At 45.0% G+C, this 19300-nt stretch overlaps 1 protein-coding gene across 1 annotated transcript in view; it reads right to left on the bottom strand.

The window, feature by feature from the left end:
- Positions 1 to 17557, bottom strand: part of TXN2 (thioredoxin 2) — a 34502-nt gene extending 16945 nt beyond the window's left edge. Inside the window, exons 1-2 of the mRNA XM_053254141.1 lie at positions 17406 to 17557; positions 12071 to 12351 (exon numbers count right to left, since the gene is read on the bottom strand). Coding sequence (XP_053110116.1) covers positions 12071 to 12351 — 281 coding nt within the window. The 5' untranslated portion in view covers positions 17406 to 17557. The remainder of the gene's footprint in view (positions 1 to 12070; positions 12352 to 17405) is intronic.
- Positions 17558 to 19300: the final 1743 nt, after the last annotated feature.

Genomic DNA, 19300 nt, shown 5'->3' with positions numbered 1-19300 from the left:
TCACAGCTACCACGTTGCCAAGATAATGTACCAAGTAATGCTTAGAAACTGCAGGGTCAAAAGAGAGGAAACCCTAGAAGGGGAAAGAGCGTCTCAGCTTAACGCATGTGCAGCAACATATTTAGAAGCAGATCACCTTACCACTACATATGGCCCCCCTAATAGGGCTGTTGTCTTTGGATTTAGGCAGAGCTTCTGTGCCTTAAACAGCTATGTAGCAGGCACATATTCACCCCATGAAAGTTTCCCAAAAATCACTGCATCTCCAGGCCTGGTAAAAGCTGCACCTGTTGAATTGCTGCTTTTTAGGCAAACCTTTAAAAAGCACAAGAGCCTTTCAAGGAATAAGAGAGGATCATAGTCTCCCCCGGCTAGGTCATTGGTAGGCTCTCCTTTTCTGAAGGTTTCCAAGCAGAGGCTGTCATCTATCAGGGAAGCTGTAGCAGTTTCCTGCACAGAGCAGGAAGGTTGGACAACAAGACCTTCAAGACCCCTTCCAACTCTCTGACATTCTGCAATTCTATTGGGAGCAAAGAAATAGATCTCCACCTACTTGGGTTCACGAAGGCATTCTGCCTTCCTGCCTCACTTCTGAGTTGAACTGATGATGGGAAGCAGGGTGGGTGGGTGGGTGGGAAACCAGGAAGCAAACATGCAGTCCTAACTGCTCTCATACATTCACTAGGGATGTGCACGGAACTGGGCGGGGGAGGCTCGAAGGTGTGTGTGTGTGTTGCTTTAAGGGTGGGGGAGGGTGCACCTGCCCCTCCCGCCACTCTTCCCCAGCTGGCACTCTGTTTTTAGAAAGTCTGTTGGGGTGGCAGCATACCTCCCTGCCACCCCCTTTGCCCCCTTTACCAGAACTAACCAGAAGTATTGTGTGAGCTGGTGCACATGTGGGCATGTTGTGCCCGCCCCGCGTGCACAGGTTGCGACCGCCACGTGTGAAGGCGCGTCATATACTTCCGGTTAGTTCCGGTAAAGTAGGCAGATGGGGCAGCAAGGAGGTACGCTGCTGCCCCAATGGAATTTCTAAAAACAGAGCGCCGGCAGGGGAAAAGTGGCAGGAAGGGTAAGTGCACCCTCCCCCGCCCTTAAAGCAGCATCTCCCCCACCTTCAAGCCAGTGGAACCACCCACAGTTCGAACCGGTTCGGCGGCCCATAAAGGTCCTCCGAACCAGTTCTGTGCACATCCCCAACATTTCCCTCAGCAGAGGTAAAAGATGCAAGAGAAAACAAAGAGCATAGGCTGTGCCCAAAGAACTTAAGTGGAAAATTGTCACTAGTGCTATTCTGCAAATGTGCAAGAGTTGGCACAAGCGCTCCCTGTGCTGCGACGGGTAGGCTCTACAGCCACCTTTATATTATATATATTTCTCTAAGGCATACCTGTCGCTAATCCTATGTGTGGCAGCTCTCGAGACTTCGTGATGGGGCTGGGAGAGAAAATGGTGGTGGTAGCTGGCCAGCGGGCAAAGAAAATGGCGGCGAATGGTGGTGGGAGGGTGACCGAAGAACACGACAATGGCGGGGGCAGGCAGGAGGGAAGAAGATGGCGGAAGAAGAAGACGGGTGGGTGATGAAGACAGTTGGGGGGGAGGAAGAAGGCGGCGAGCAGGCGGGTAAAAAAGCAGCAGCGGGGGGAGAAAGCGGTGGCGAGCGAACTAGAGGTGAAGATGCTCTGCACTTGGCCCAGCTAGTTTCCCTTATTCTGCTTGTGCAAAAGTTTTTGTGCAAGCAGAAAAGCATCTCTGGGTTTAGTGCCACTTCTTTTGTGCAACACTTCAACAGGAGGTTTAAAGCAGCTCTTCTGTGAGTGGAAGACACCTTCCGCATGCAGAAGGGCACTGGTGACTCCAAACCCAAGGCTACAAGGCCCAATTCAACACAGGGCCTGAGGAAAGCAAGTTATTCATATCATCATCCTAAAAGCTGCCTGGATCTCCAGCTGCCTTTGTCTTTGCAGTCTCTTTGCCTCCTCCAAGCATTTATCACAATATTCAGAGTTGCCTTTTTAAAAAAAGGAACGGACAGGGGGAAAAGGAAAGAAAAACCTTCCTAAACCTTGAGTAATTTAATGCAATGCAGAAACTCCAACTCTATGGCCACAAGTGACCATATTCACATCTACAGGGACTGAACAGTACACTAAAAACTTCCCTGTGTTACTCCATTTAGCTTCATCAGACAATTGGGAGTTCAGCAGGTTGTATCAATGCATATAAAACCAAAATATGCATTAGCTTTGATTGTTTTGTATACTTAGTTCTTATGCTTTTATTTTAAATCTTTGTAGTCAGATTTGTTTTTATATTTTAGCTTAATATTTTAATTGTGTCATCTTTATAGTCTTGTTGTTTAATTTTTATGTGAACCGCCTTGGGATTGTTTGAATGAAAGGCAGTATACAAATTTAACAATCAATCAATCAATCAATATAATGACTGTTAGGGTGATACAGTGGTTGGTTTCAGACACAACGTGAAAGCATGGAGAGAAGAGCTGGTCTTGTGGTAGCAAGCATGACTTGTCCCCCCTAGCTAAGCATGGTCATTGGAATGGAAGACCACATGTGAGCACTGTAAGATATTCCCCTCAGGGGATGGAGCCTCTCTGGGAAGAGCAGAAGCTTCCCTCCCTGGCTTCTCCAAGATAGGGCTGAGATGCCTGCCTGCAACCTCGGAGAAGCTGCTGCCAGTCCGTGTAGACAATACTGAGCTAGATAGACCAATGGTCTGACTCAGTATATGGCAGCTTCCTACGTTCCATGGTTTAATTAAATTGGGGCTCCCAACTTTGGCTCCCGCCCTGCTCATGTGCGGGGAGAGCGGGCTTAGCCCACTCTCCCCACTTCCCTTCCCAAACCGGGTCTCACTGATTGTGTGACCCGGCTCATTGTGTCTGAACCCGAGCCATCCCACAAAATGGTTTGTTTGGAGTTGATAAACCAGGATCTGAAAACATGGTCTGATGCTGACTTGCAAACCACTGAGGCAAGGAGAGCGGGCTTAGCCCATTCCTCCCTGCACGCGAGCAGTCGCTTGTTGCTGGTCAGATTGGGCGCACCCGGCCGCAGCTCTGTCGGGGAACTCTGGTGGTTGGGGGAAGGAGAGCGCTGCCGCGTGGCCCACCAAACTGCAGGAAGGCAATGCACAAGTGCGCGGTGCCTTCCTGGGGTCCCCTCTCCCCCCGTCCTGAGTGTGTCAGCCATGGCTGCAGGCAGCCGCAGCTGACACGCGATCAAAAGGACGAGCTTAACAGAGTGCTTGCTCCGTTAACCTTATTTAGGGGTAGGGGTTTTTAGGCAGGCTAGCCACCAGAGAACCACCGGGCTTGCCCGCAAGCCTGGTGGTTCTCACAACCGCGCAAAAGTAGGCTGGGCTGCATTAGCCCGTTTTCACACGGTTGTGTGAATAGCTTCACTTTGTGCTAACTGCAGTTTCCTTTTATGTCTAAATTCATGAAAGGCCATTACTACACCTCTAGAGGCTGCTGCACCATGGAGATGGGCGTGAACTTATGAAGCTGCCCTGAGGAGATAGAAAACAGAAGTCCTCCTTGGCCTACTTTTACTATTATCTAGTTTTAATTTTAATGAGTTTTAATTCGGCCTAAATGTTTTGTTTTGCTTTTTAATTACTTTATCTTGTGTTTTTGGTTTTAATGTAAAACTAAGCCACTTTAGGAAGGACGGTATATAAACTGAATGAATGAATCAATGAATGAAAAGCAGACTAGCAACTCTTAAACCACGGTTTGCCTATTGCATACCGGGAAGTTCAAACCATGGTGTAGATTCTTAACCACAAGTAACACAAACCACACAGGTCATTCACACAATCGAAAACTGTGTTCTACTCAGGTTTGTGAGCTGTCTGTGCTCCCAATTTTCGGTTGTGTAGAAGCAAGGTAAGAGGAAAACCTGGGTAGAAGTGATTGTGTGGAATCAAGGTAGGAAGAAGCTACCCAGGTTTCCCTCCTACCTTGCTTCCACACAATGAGGTCATTCACACAATCGAAAACTGTGTTCTACCCAGGTTTGGGAGCTGTGTGTACTCCCAGTTTTTGATTGTGTGGAAGCAAGGTTAGAGGAAAACCTGGGTAGCAGTGATTGTGTGGAATCAAGGTAGGAAGAAGCTACCCAGGTTTCCCTCCTACCTTGCTTCCACACAATGAGGTCATTCACACAATCGTAAACTGTGTTCTACCCAAGTTTGGGAGCTGTGTGTACTCCCAGTTTTTGATTGTGTGGAAGCAAGGTTAGAAGAAAACCTGGGTAGAAGTGATTGTGTGGAAGCAACCTTTGCTTCCACACAATCACTTCTATCCAGGTTTTCCTCTAACCTTGCTTCCACACAATCAAAAACTGGGAGTACACACAGCTCCCAAACCTGGGTAGAACACAGTTTTCGATTGTGTGAATGACCTCAATCACTTCTGCCCAGGTTTTCTTCTTACCTTGCTTCCATACAACCAACCGAAAATTGGGAGCACACACAGCTCCCAAACCTGGTAAAACAGATTGTGATTGTGTGAATGACCGCATAGTTTCACATTACATCTGAACAGGGCTGATATGTCTTGGAGCTCAGCCAAGGAACAGAGGAAGCCCTTAACTTGTCTACTCCCTGTCTGAGCAAAGAACATGCTAGCTGTCGCCCACACCCCTCATCTTCTCACTGTTGCTGCCTCCATCTTCACTGCTGATTGGGACAAATTGTTTCAGGCTGGCATAAACCCTGCTCTGAATGAAGATACCAGGGGAAAGCAACTCCCACGGCTTCCCTAGTTGCTAGGCAACCAACTGCCCGTATGTTTTTTTCCATTTCCTTTTTCTCCCCCTCAGGCTGAAAGCCAATGAAAGTGGCTGAAAATAATTCTAGTAGCATTTGGGCACTGCTTGCAGAGATTGACAAAGGGTACCGCTCAGTCAGATTGAACTTGGAGCTACTCACATGACCGTGCGGTTGGGCAGGCAGTGGGGGAGGCAGGGTTCGATCTACCTTCCCCCAGACGACCACGCCAAGCCCCTGTGGCATGCAAGCCACAACCCCACACAACCCACAGCGCTCCAAATGCTGAGCACTGGGGGACACCCCCAGGGGACGGACGCTCTGGGGCGCCCATCTTTGTGACAGTACGAGCTGCTTGGAGGGAGCCAAGTTAAGGGCGCATTTGCGGCCTTAACCTTGGTTAACAGCCTGACTCGGGCACTGGGTTTAGCGTCAAAGCACTGCCAGGATCTGCGTGGATACTGGTTGTTCTCAGGGGCAGCCAAGCCCAGGTTTGGCTGCTTAATCCTGGGCTTGGCGGCTCGTGTGAACAGCCTCTTTATATTGTTTTCTTGAACTAAAGGTCAGTTAGCCAAGTGTTGTTGTTGTTGTTATTATTATTTATGAGTATGAGTTTGAGTATTATTTATGAGTATGAGTTTGTATAGTCTCTCTAGTGTAAGTAAGTAACCCTAACCCCAGCATGCTCGGACAGCCTCCGCTTGTGCAACAAATGCATACAGTATAACAAAACTTGTGACATTTGCCATTTGCTTGTGACACATTAACACAAAGATACACAACCAAGCAGCGGATGTGGCCTTCCCTGCTGAACAGCCTCCACATCGTGAACATATTGTGAGCTGAATTGCTGGAGCTAATTAACATAATTCACATTCCAGAACAGGAAAGATGCCAAATTACTGTTAGTGGGCACTTTACACTTCAGTATTTTTACTCTGAAATTCTTTACCACACATAGAAGAAACAAAAACAGACCTTTAAAAGTGTTGACTACCAGGATTTGAAAATGGGAGTTGAAGTACAATGGACTCGGCCTTTTTCTTTTATGAAAAAAATCTTGTTCCGTTGATTTAGAGCAGGGGTAGGCAACCAGGGCTCTCCAGCTGCTGTTGAACTACAACTTCCATCACTGCCAGCCACAATAAATTGTGGCCAGTGCCGGATTTAGGCACAAGCTAAGTAAGCTACAGCTTAGGAACATAGGAAGCTGCATAGGAAGCTGAACATAGGAAGTGAGAGGCATAGGAAGTGAGAGTGCCTTGTGTGCAGCTCTGTGCCCGTACACACGTACACTCTCTCTGTTACATAGGAACATAGGAAGTTGCCATATACTGAGTCAGACCATTGGTCTATCTAGCTCAGTATTGTCTACACAGACTGGCAGCAGCTTCTCCAAGGTTGCAGGCAGAAATCTCTCTCAGGCCTGCCTTGGAGATGCCAGGGAGGGAACTTGGCAGCTTCTGCTCTTCCCAGAGCAGCTCCATCCCCTGAGGGGAACATCTTACAGTGCTCACACATCAAGTCTCCCTTTCATATGCAACAACCAGCATGGACCCTACTTAGCTAAGGGGACAAGTCATGCTTGCGACCACAAGACCAGCAGTCCTCTCTTCTAATGTGGGCTTAGGGTCTCACATTATGAGGGAGACTCTGAATACAAACAAATGACTAAAATTCAAGTTTTACACAATGTATTTTCATTAAAGGGGATTTCTAATGCAAATAAGCATATCATCCATTGCATGATAACTATTTTTGTTAGGCTATTAGTTTTTCATTGCATCTTTACCAGGTAAAAATAAAGTTTCATTATTTCTATTTTCACTGGATGGTTGTTTTAATTGTTTTGCAGTGCTATGGGGCCTTTTAAGGTTGACATAGCTTAGTGCAGGGGTGGGTGCACTTGACCACCAGCTGCTGTTGAACTACAATTCACATAATCCCCAGCCATAATAAATTGTGGTTGGGGATGAAGGGAGTTGTAGTTCAACAACTAGAGGGCCACGTTTGCCCTCTCTTGGCTTAGGGCCACAGCATGTCATAACCTGGCCCTGATTGTGGCGGGGGTGGTGGGAGCTGTAGTATAACAACAGTTGGAAAGCCAAGGTTGCCTACCCCTGACTTATACCCTTTCCAGTTTTGCTCTCTCATGCAACTGCTCTTTGCTGTCACAAAAGCTAGAAGCTTAGTGCAAAATGTAAAGGCAGATGTGGCTATTTCCCCCCTGGATCTTAATGAGACAACTAGCCTAAGGGATGTCTCAATCTGCCCCTCCAATGATATTCCTTTTCCCATCCTCTCTCTTCCTCTGCCTTTTACCTTAGATCCTACAAGGGAAATGGCCACTACATTTCCTCCAGCAGGTTGCTGGCTAGTCTATATCAAGGAAGGCTCAGTTAGCACCACCTTATAGGCCTCTAATTCCAGGCAATATGTCCACAAAACCTTCTAGCCCAGGTTGCACATGTGGCTACATTACAGAGGAATGTGTGTGCGACGTGCGTGCACACACATGAATTTCCTCCATTTATTAATACAGCTGTTGCCAATATTAAAGCCCTCCTATACTGCAGTTGTGTTTTGACTCCCTGGTGTTCCACCATACATCAACCCCTCCACAGAATATGGATGAGAATAAATCTTGTGGTAGCAAGCATGAATTGTCCTCTTTGCTAAGCAGAGTCCACCCTGGTTTGCATTTGAATGGGAGACTACATGTGAGCACTGTAAGATGTTCCCCTTAGGGGATGAAGCTGCTCTGGGAAGAGCACCTGCATGCTTGCATGGAGAAGGTTCCAAATTCCCTCCGGGCATCTCCAAGATAGGGCAGAGAGAGACTTTAGCCTGTAACCTTGGAGAAGCTGCTGACAGTCTGTGTAGACCAGGGATTCTCAACGTCGGGTCCCCAGATGTTAATGGACTTCAATTCCCATAATCCCCAACCAAAGGTCACTGGGACTAGGGATTATGAGAGTTGAAGTCCAATAACATCTGGGGACCCAACATTGAGAATCCCTGGTGCAGACAACAGTGAACTAGATGGACCATGGTCTGACTCAGTAGAGGGCAGTTTCTTGTGCTGTTATGTAACAAATGCCACTAACAAAGCTTCCAGGCTGTTTCATCGGAGGCCTGGTCTATCCATGTAGTACAACGAGGTGGCACACTGTACCACTTCAGACTTCAGTGGGAAATCATGTCTCTGAACACTTCCTTCTGTCAGAAAGAAGAGAAAGCCCTTCATGTACATAGAAAACTAGCACAGGAAGGAGAGACAATACTGAGCTAGATGGACCTATGGTCTGACTCAGTATATGGCAGCTTCCTATTTTTAGGAGAGGAGAGCTGGTCTTGTGGTAGCAAGCATGACTTGTCCCTTTAGCTAAGCAGGGTCCACCCTGGTTGCACATAAATGGGAAACTAGAAGTGTGACCACTGTAAGATATTCCTCTCAGGGGATGGAGCCGATCTGGGAAGAGCAGAATGTTTCAAGTTCCCTCCTTGGCATCTCCAAGATAGGGCTGAGAGAGATTCCTGCCTGCAGCCTTGGAGAAGCTGCTGCTGGTCAGTGAAGGCAATACTGAGCTAGATAGACCAATGGTCTGACTCAGTATATGGAAGCTTCCTACTGTATGTTCCAATGTAAGGGCTAGCCTTGCTCTTTCTCTTGGATGTTCGTTTTCTGCTTCCAGGGAGCTTTTAGGAAATGAAACATTTTTAAAAAGTATATCTCCTACCTGCACCCTGAGGTAGTATGGTCCATTCTACCACTTCATTCTGTGTAAGTCAGACCTGACTTACCTTTGAAGAAATTCCAGCACATTCCCCTCTTCCCCCACTCAGTTCACAAACCTTCTAGAGCAAGGTTTGTGAATCTTAGTGCTAAAAAACTCTTTCCACTCAGCTCTAAGAGCATTTGATACAGGTAGGTAAAGGAAAATGAGGCACACAAATATTAATCAAACTGTCCAGTCTATGAGCTCAATGTGGCAGAGAACAGGGCAACTTTGTGAAATGAATGCATCCCTGGACCCCACACTATACACCTTCAGTTGCCAGGCTAAAACCAGGCTCTTTCATAAAGTCTTTGGGTTAACCTTTGGGTCAACTTGGGCTGGCCTCTACACTTGTTTATACAGATTACATAGTAAGCTGCCTTATATCGAGTCAGACTATTGGCCCACCTAGCTTAGTATTGTTTACTCTGACTGGCAGCATCTATCCAGGGTTTCAGATGGGTATTTCCCAGCCCTATCTGGAAGCCAGGGACTGAATCTCTGCCTTTTGCATAGAAAGCAGAGGTTCTTCCACAGAGCTATAGTCCTTATCTCTAATCATTAACAACCTGCAAAACATATGAACATATGGAGCTGTCTTGTACAAAGTCAGAGGGAGGAGACTGAAAATTTATTTATTATTTTATTTATTTATCAAATTTGTACACCAGCCCAAACTTTCGTGTCTGGGTAGTTAACAATAGCATAAAAACAGGTAAAAATATATACAAAAAACTTAAAACAATTTAACTATTTAAAAATAAACCAGAGATTAAAACCTAAAAAATTTAGGAAGCTGAGGAAGCGTGGGCAGAATGATGGGTTCTCAGGTGTTTTTTTGAAAATTGCCAGAGATGGGGAGGATCGTATCTCAGCAGGAAGTGCATTCCACAATCTTGGGGCAGCGACTGAGAAGGCCCATCTCCGTGTAGCCACCAAACAGGTTGGTGGTAAATAAAACTGCCAGTATTATAATGCCATTATATTAACCTACGGTATGGTCACATTTAGAATACTGTGTTCAGTTCTGCTCACCGCATCTCAAAAAGGATATTACAGAACTGGAAAAAGTGCAGAGGAGAGCAACCAAAATGACCAGGGGAAAAGCTACAATATTTGGGCCATTGTAGTTTAGGAGGAAAAGTGACTAAGGGGAGACATAACAGAGGTTCATAAAATTATGCATGGTGTGGAGACAGTAGATAGAGGGAATTTTTCTCCTTCTTTCACAACACTAGAACCAGGGGTCATCCCATGAAACTGATTGCCAAGAAATGTAGGGCAGTCAAAAGAAAGTACTTTTTCATACAGTGCATAATCTAATCTATGGAATTCTCTGCCACAGGATGCGATGATGGCCACCAGATTGGTTGACTTCAAAAGGGTGTTAGTTAAACTCATGGAGGACCACATAGTGTTGGACTAGGACCGGGTAGACTTGAGCTCAAACCTCCATTCAGCAATGAAATCCACTGGGTGACTCCAAGTTGGTCACTTATTTCTCAGTGTAACCAACCTCATAGGGTTGTTCTGAGGATAACAGAACCAGGTACAGCACTCTTGAGCTCCTTGGAGGAAGAGTGGGGCATAAATGGAGTAAATAAATAGAACAATATTGATAGCTATATGCTACCTCCAGGTTTAGAGAGAGTTATGTCTCAGCTATAGGGCAGCAATGAGAGCATGCCTTCCTCTCCTCTTTGTGGGCTTCCCAGGGGTATCCGGTGGGCCACTGTGGACAACAGAATGCTGGACTAGGTAGGCCTTGGGCCTGATCCAGCAAGGCTCTTCTTATATTCTTATGGCCCATCTAGCTCAGTATTGTCTACACTCTACACCAGGCCTGCTCAACTTAGGCCCCCCAGCTGTTTTTGGACTACAACTCCCATAAGCCCCAGCCACAGGGGCCAATAGCCAGGGATTATGGGAGTTGTAGGCCAACATCTGCAGGAGGGCCGAAGTTGAGCGGGCCTGCTCTACACTGACTGACAGTAGCTCTCCAGGCAAAGGTCCATTCCAGTCCCATTTGGAGAGGCCGGGGATTGAATTTGGGATACTCTGCATGCAAAACACTGGCTCTAACTACTGACCTATGGCCCTATTCTGTTTACTGTTTGCAGGATTCCTGCTGTGTTTTATTGCTTATGACTCTTCCTGCCGTTTTATCACGGTATTAGTTGGTTGTTGTTTTTTAAAGAAAACTTCATTTTTTACTTGACAGGTTTAATGTTTGCCATTTGTTAGATGAGCTGATGTTGCACAAGAAACTGAGCTATTAATCAGAACTTCCCCGCTTTGAATCCCGCCTCTGCTAGGAACGCAATACTTCGCCTTAGGCAAGTCACTCCCTCTCAGTCTCAGCAATCTAGCTTTGTCTTCTGACAAGAGAGAGGGATAACAATATTTTTAAAATAAAATATATAAACAATATTTTATCCAAAACAAATACATGGCACTTATCTCTAGATTGCAGACTGCTGACACAGTGCATCTTAATGCCATCATAAATCACTTTATGCCATACACCTCGTCAGCCAAGTTTTTACTGTTTAGTGGTTTTTAGCTATTTTAATTTGAACGTTTATATGTTTTAAATTGTTTTTTAAAATTGTTTTGTATTAATGTTGTAGAGATGCCTAGAGACTTTGGTAGTGGGCGGTATATAAATACGCTAAATCATAAATCACATGAAGTAGGGGGAAGTGGGAGAAAAAGAGGTCAGTATCGTCCTGTGGAGTTTGCATTCCAGCAACAAAGGCTACCTTTGATTTGGGCCAAATTCCTTCAGACACAAGGGAGGCTATTGGGAAATGATGGAGGGGCGGGGCGGGGCAATACACTGCACATGGGGCAATAATCAACAGTACTTGTTGCAGGCATTCCTTATCAGGGACCTCTTGCCAGGTTCAGAGTGAGCTTTCCAAGACCCCACCATGGCCTGAGTGCCAGGTTTCCACAGTGTGAGGCAATTTATTACTTGTATTTGACTATCTCCTTCTTCGCTTCAAGAGCAAGCAAAACAAAAAAGCACAGCAGCGGCCAGCTTCTTCAGCCTGGGAGGTAGAGGACGACCCTCCCCAGCCAAGCCATTTGGAGTCTCTCTCGGCCCTATCTTGGAGATGCCAGGGAGAGAACTTGGGATCTTCCACATACAAGCATGCGGGTGCTCTTCCACTGAGCTATCGCCCCATCTCCTAAGGGGAATATCTTACTGTGCTTACACATGTAGTCTCCCATTCAAATGCGAACCAAGCTGGGCCTTGCTTAGCAAAGTAGATAATTCATGCTTGCCACCACAAGACCAGCTCTCCTCCCACAATGTAGATGATATAAATGGTATAATAAAAGTAGATGTGGTGACTGCCACCACCCTGAGTGGCTTTAAGAAGGGCTTAGATAAATTCATGAAGGACAAGTCTTCAATGTATCAATGGTTACTAGCCTGAGGGCTATAGGCCACCTCCAGCCTAAGAGGCAAGATGCCTCTAAATACTTACTGTGCATGGAAATCTATCACCACCGGCTTCTGACTCTTCAATACTCGGTCTTGGAAGTCATCTCCATCTTGGACATTAAAGGTTTGCCTGAAGACCTGAGTAGTGGAAAATGTCCTAATAGTTGCAGGCACAGTAGCGACAGGAAGCGGTCTGTGGAAGGGGATGCTGCATGGCACGGCTGACGCTCTGGATAGGAACAATGAGTGCTGGGAACCCAGAGGTGCAAAAAGCTGCTTGACGGGAAGAGACAGAAGCGGCCTGAGTAGGAGTTTCTGAGCCATCTGCAAAAGGAAAGAGCGCACAAAAAAGGAAGTGCCACAATGGGGAGGAAACATCAAAACATGGAGGCCACCAATAGCCTTCCCCATTCCCAGGTTTGTGCACTGTACATCCAGCTTAGCTCTTCCTCTGCTTTTCAGTCCCTTTCCAAAGGTTACAGGGACTCTCAATTTTTGCTGTTTTCTATGGAGCCAGCGTGGTGTAGTGGCTAGAGTGCCGGACTAGGACCGGGGAGACCCGAGTTCAAATCCCCATTCAGCCATAAAACTAGCTGGGTGACTCTGGGCCAGTCACTTCTCTCTCAGCCTAACCTACTTCACAGGGTTGTTGTGAAAGAGAAACTCAAGTTTGTAGTACACCGCTCTGGGCTCCTTGGAGGAAGAGCGGGATATAAATGTAAAAAATAATAAAAAATAAAATAATAATAATATGTCCATCTGTTGCTAATACTCCTAAGCCCACATTTGAACTTAGGAACATAGGAAGCTGCCTTATACCAAATCAGACCCTGGTCCATCTAGTTCAGTATTGTCACTGTCTGGCAGTGACTTTCCAGGCAAGAGGCTTCCCCAGCACTACCTGGAGATGCCAGGGATTGAGCCTGGGACCTTCTGCTTGCAAAGCAGATGCTCCACCACCGAGCTACAACCTCATCCCATTTAAACAAACCGTTTCTGCTCCCAATTTGCTTTGCAGCTTCCAGTGCTGCCCTCCAGTATTACAGTGCCCTATCCTCACACCACATGCAATGTCACCAAAGCTCTGATAAGTCAATATTTGTTATATCTTTAGTGCCTACATCAAAGCACTGTACAAAGGACAATAAAATGGACCAGCTCTGCCCACAAGTTTACAGTCAAACCTGCCTTGCAGGCTACAATCGAAGTCAAAGGTCCCCAGTCTTGGGTCCCCATTGTGGCTGGAGACCCAAGCTTGGGAACCCCTGACCTAAGCTGCAACATTGATCTTGGCTCAGCCTCAGAGTTGTTGGGTCCAAATGTCAACATGAAGTCTGGCAAAAGGACATGTGTCTTACTCTGTGGTGGTGATGTGGGGGGACGGACTTATAGAGAACCAGTCTGTTTCCTTGGAGCATCACAGTTCTCCAAAGAAAGAGACAAGTTTTCAAAGTGTTTCAGTATAGTATATTTTGAAAGACAAACTAAAGTTTCTTGTTACAACATATAGCAGGGGTGGGCAAACTCAGCTCTCCAGCTGCTGTTGAACTGCAACTTCCATCTTCCCTGGCCACAATAAATTGTTGTGTTGCAGTTCAACAACAGCTAGAGGGTCATGTTTGCCCACCAATGACATATAGGGGTGTCTGACCATATTGAATGTGTGTACTTAAGTTTGCGGACCAGGGATAGTCTGGGTGTTGGTGTGTTGTTGGTGTACTAATGATCCCAACAGAGACTCTAACTGAGCTGCCCAATAGAGACCCTAACTGAGATGACAGTCTTGGTCTCAGGCTTGGTGTTGGAGTCTCCCAGGCTTATGGTAGTGGGGGACTTCAATGTTCACTTCAAGATCAATCTGTCTGGGGTGCTCAGGAGTTTATAGCAGCCGTGACCACTATGGGCCTATCCCAAGAGGTCTCGGGACCAAGGCAGAAAATAGGGATGCTAGCCAGAAGAGGTGGTGGCGGGCCAGCCCGGCCAGCAGGAGGAGGTCGCGGCAGCCCGGCTGGCGGGAGGAGGCGGCTGCTGCCGGGAGTTGGCGGGCAGGCGGGAGGAGGTGGCGGCCTGGCTTTCTGGCCAGCCCACCAGCCAGAAAGCGCGGGAGGCGGGGAGAAGCGGGCGGGTCGGCCAGAAAGCTGGGCAGGCCGGCGAGGGGGAAGGCAGAGGTGTTGGGTGGGCCAGCCAAAGGTGCAGATGCTCTTCACCTGGCCCAGCTAGTATGTAAATAAAGTGCAAGTGGAAAATACAGGGTTGTGAGGGCCATTGGGCAGCCACTCTTGTGATACAGGACCCTCCCCAGTTCTTAACCCTCCATAATTTCTGCCTGGTAGCTTCCTGCTTCTCCCATCCTACCATTCTAGCCTCCACTGATCAACATCTACCTTTTTATTGAATTATTTTATATTATTATTTTAGATTATATGAAAACACTCCTTATTCCTGAGCTTCAGGCTCCCATACTGAAACACCCCCACTGTAGTCCCTTATTCTTATTTCTAGAGTACATTATAGCTACTATAATTTCAACTGGATTTTTCACTGTGCAAAATGGTTTACAGTTTTCATCTCTAATTATAACAAACTGTAAGGCATACAATGCTGCCTTCTTAGGAGTCAGACTACTGGTTGATTCAGTTCCGTATAGTCTACAAAGACTGGCAGCAGATCTCCAAGCCGTGGTCTTCCAATCCTATTTGAACCTGTGATCCTGAATGCAAAATACTAGCTTTAACCACTGAGCTACAGCCCAATTGCTGTACACAGCACTTCAGGTTGAGTGATAAGTTACTTGCCCAAGGCCTTCAACAGAACGTCATGAAACAGCTTGAATGTTCTTGTATTTTTCAGAGTACAAGGGCTTTACAATTAGTTTATTTTATTTATTTGTTTTTTAAAATGTGTTCAATTTTTATACTGCCTTTCATAAGGCATCCCAAGACAGTTTACAAAAGTTAAAATACAACAGAACTCCATAAAAATCACACTTAAAACCTTAAAAACAGTTAAGCAGTAAAAACCATCACACACCAAAAAACAATAATTAAAAAGCCTAGCAGAAGCAGGAGAGCTGAGAGACCTCAATTTTGGCCCTCCAGCTGTTTTTGGACTACTGTTCCCATAATTTCTAGCCACAGTGGCTAATAGCCAGGGCTGATGGGATTTGTAGGGCAACATTTGCAGGAGGACCGAAGTTGAGCAGCCCTCCCCTAAGGGGTAAAAGCCTAAACAAATAAAAGGGTCTTTAGTTGTTGTTTAAAAGCAGCCACAGATGTCAAAGAGTGGATATTCACTGGAAGAGCATTCCAGTCTGGGGGCAACAACAAAGAAGGCCCTGTCCCATGTGCACGGCAATTTAGCTTCTCTCAATGTTGCACACAGAGCAAAGGCCACTCTGATGAACTTGTTGGGTGGGCAGAAAACCCTTGGGAGTAGGTGGTTCTCATTTATCCTAAAATGCATTACCTGGTAATCATAACATAGCTCTTCGGGCTGTGATATGCTCTGAATTTGGCAGAGAAAATCAGAAAAGTACAATGTATAGTACATTAATCAGACTTAGAATTGATACAGGACTGAGCATGCAAAGTACTTCAAATACACTGATGGACATTCTGTGCAACATTACCTGTATGTTACAACGTAACATTTGTGTGGTTTATTTAAATAAATAAATTGTGCAAGAGCACAAATGCACAAATGCAGTTGTGCAACAGTACGATTATTATATCCAATAGCTGTACTGTCACACAACTCCATTTGAACAATTTTTGCGCTTGTGCAAGAACACTTTTGCACAACTGCACAAACCTTCCATTGCAATGCTCATGTAACACTGTGCAGTATGTCAGCCATTATCTCAGTAATCCTTTTAACAGCCCTATGAGATACGTAAGTCAGTATGGTCTCAATAGCAGCAAACAACTAAATGCCAACTTCAGGAGCTCTTGTAGCATGCAGGAAAGGAGGATATAGCATCTACTAAAGGTTTTTGGTGTTTTTTTAAGGTGGCAAAAGGCAAAAAGCTAAAGAAAATTATATTATTTGTATGTTGTATATGCACTTGAATTTCTTATAACACTTAGCCCAAATAAAGTGTAACATCAGAGGCAGTAGTCACTTATCTTGTGAGCAAGGAGTTGCTTTATCTTTTAGGAAACTACTTATGCAAATACTTATACAGTACTTGCAAATAAATACGGTAATGTAATTTTCCACAGCACCTTCTGATGTTCACTGCCTTGGTTTTCAGGCTAGCAGTACTCCCCATTAAAAAAATTGTTCCAAAATGTGTATTTTATGCATTTAAAGCTGCAATCCTATGCATGCTTACCTGAAAGTAAACATGCCTAGAATTTAGCTGTAAATACAATTTTCTTTCAAGATACTACTAAAGTTTACAAATTTTCAATTTTTAGTATAGGCACTAACAAAATAGTGAGAGCATTTTTAAAAGGAAGCTAGAAAGACAATATTTTGCTGTTAAATATGGACAAGGTGCAGTTAAAGCTGGTCTTAGTTAACTATTCTTTACAGAGTAAGAACTTTGAGATGCTGGGGGTGGGGGGAGATCCTGCATGTATTAAATAAGTAAAGTTGAAGTGAACCAACCTCCTGTCCTGTCCTGAGAATCTCTCAGTCACTTTAATTTCTACCTACAGTTGCCAATGACTCTGGGCCTGTCACTTCTCTCTCAGCCTAACCTACTTCACAGGGTTGTTGTGAGAAGAAACCTACGTATGTAATACACCGCTCTGGGCTCCTTGGAGAAAGAGCGGGATATAAAATGTACGTACATAAGTAAGTAAGTAAATAAAGTTAGTTTTTCCTGGCAGGGTTGCTGTGTCTTTAACAAGCAAACATGTAATTGATAACAATATTTTCCCTTGTATACAGAAGCAGCAAGGAACACAGTTTAATTCGCTGCACTTCCACTAAGCAGGCTGTTAAATATTCAGGAGTCCTGCCAGAAAATGTGTTGCCAGTTCTTCTTGCGGCTCCTCGTGCTTTAATCCCACACACCCCCATAGGAGGAACTGAAGCAAACAACCTGCCCCAAAGCTCAAGGTCTGATCGGAGACAGGCCTTTCTTCTAGCACCGGACGTATGGCAAGGCTTATTCGGTGATAAGGAAATGGCACTCTGCATGTGTTCAGAAACACTCTCTTTAGTCTAAAAGCGAAAACCGGTTGAAATGCAGCCCAGCCTGTTTTCTCCGAACTCTACCATTTGCACTCTCTAAGAAAATGCCTCTTACACGTAACCTCTATTCCCACCCAAATGTCCTGCGTAGATGCTTAGGGTTAATTGACTACCACCGCTCTCTACCTCTGAAAGTAAATGGAAGCTGTAAGAAAAGCCACCTTCCCCTCTCTCACCTTTCAGACCCCCCTGAAGAAGAGTCTCACGCGCACGTTTAGGAATCAGAAGGTTGGCTCACTCTGGCAACTGATTGGCTGTAGAGACGTATCGTTTAAAAAAAAAGTATAAAGACTCTCTTGCCGATTGGCTGGCGAAAGGAAGTTCTTGAGAACTCTGGCAAATGGCAGGACATCTTGTGGCCACAGAAGGGAGCGTGCCCTGTATGCTTATTGGTTGAAGAGGAAGTCGTTCCGATCGCTAAGGTAGAACTTTTCACGCTGGATGTCGATTGGCTGATGAAGAGGTCCGTGCTCGCGACAAATGCCTACATGTCCAATTAGCAAGCTAGACGTCACTGTTATCACTGCACCGCTGTCTTGCGGGGTGCAGGGTCGGAGTTCACAGGTTATGCCAAAAGAGGCATATACTTTTAAGTTAAGTTTATTCCTGTACTGTTTACTTCTGTCTCAGGGCTTGTATCCTAGATAATTTAGCACAGATTAAGTTTTGTTCTTTATTTAGTTCTATCACCTTTGAAACAAACTTACATTATTTGTATGCCATATTCATTCATTATTATCGTTCTCAAAGCGGTTCACAGTAAAATAGCCATTTAAAAAGTAATATCAATTAAAATGACAAGTTAATTTAAAATTTCAACTAGCAATTAAGACAAAGCAAGCCTGTAGATAAATCAGACATCAAAGTTCCAAAACGGGTGAAATCGAGAAGAGTTTGCCGTAGCAACAAATCAGTGGATTTATTCCATTTTATCAATGCATGTTTACAAATACTGGGGATTCTGATCCACATTAAGGACTGTGAATACAACCAGGCTGTGACAATTATTCTGGATTATCAATGTGCAAAACAAGAGTATCTTGTCACAGTCAGGTCCCAGATAAATTAGTTAATGTTGCTGACTACTGAAAGGATGTGGGGGAGAGGAAGGCACATCTATGCAGACTCAGATATAACTCATGCTTAGGGAAATGCCAAATTTAGATGTCAAGTTCAACCCAACTTTTAAAACTGCCCTTTATCCTTAGTAAAATGTCTTTGCCATTTTGAATTTGTCTCACACTGTAGGTAATTATTAGAAAGCACATGCCCTTTAATACCTGGACAAAGGAGAATAAGCACCCCTTTCTTCTTTTTTTTGCAGGAGTGCTGTACTCCATTTAGACACTAAGGTGAGACCACGTTCAATGTGTGTGAGCGACAGGTGATAACCAGCATATTGTACAGTCAGTTTTCTAAGGGCCAGTACAGGAGGGGAAAATAAATTTGATAGGTATTTATTTTATGCATGCCCTCAGTTTTGTCCAGATGCTCAAGACAGCATACACAGAGTTCTTAAGAAGTCTCCCATTTCCATTTGCCACTGACAAGATCCAAAACCCATGTAGCTTCAGCAGGGTTGTTGCCTTCAGACCACACCACAGCTTGGATACTATAACAGAATGATAATGAGCAAACTATTGCCACAGAGTTTTATTGGAACATTCTACTAAATAACATTGACTTTTAAAATTATGTAGATCCCAATTACTTTAAAAGCATTTTAGTTCTGCAACATTGTGTCAAATTCATGGCTTACATTGATCAATTAATTGCCTCGATTATTTGGACCCCCCACCCCACTTTTAAAAGAAGTTATTTCTGATACAATGACATCAAATCTGTGAATGGTAGGAGCAGGGGCGTAGCAAGGTTGGAGTGGGCCCAGAGACAAGATTTTAAAATGGGCCCCCCTCACTGAAGCTCAGATGAGGATGAGGATGATGATTAATTCAATTTCTATACCGCCCTTCCAAAAATGGCTCAGGGCAGTTTACACAGCGAAATAACAAATAAATAAGATGGATCTGTGTCCCCAAAGGGCTCACAATCTAAAAGAAACACAAGACAG

This window comes from Hemicordylus capensis, chromosome 5 (assembly GCF_027244095.1).
Source record: "Hemicordylus capensis ecotype Gifberg chromosome 5, rHemCap1.1.pri, whole genome shotgun sequence".
Classification (NCBI taxonomy): Eukaryota; Metazoa; Chordata; class Lepidosauria; order Squamata; family Cordylidae; genus Hemicordylus; species Hemicordylus capensis.
The sequence above is the reverse complement of the archived record's forward strand: the minus strand, read 5'-3'. Positions and strand labels throughout refer to the sequence as shown.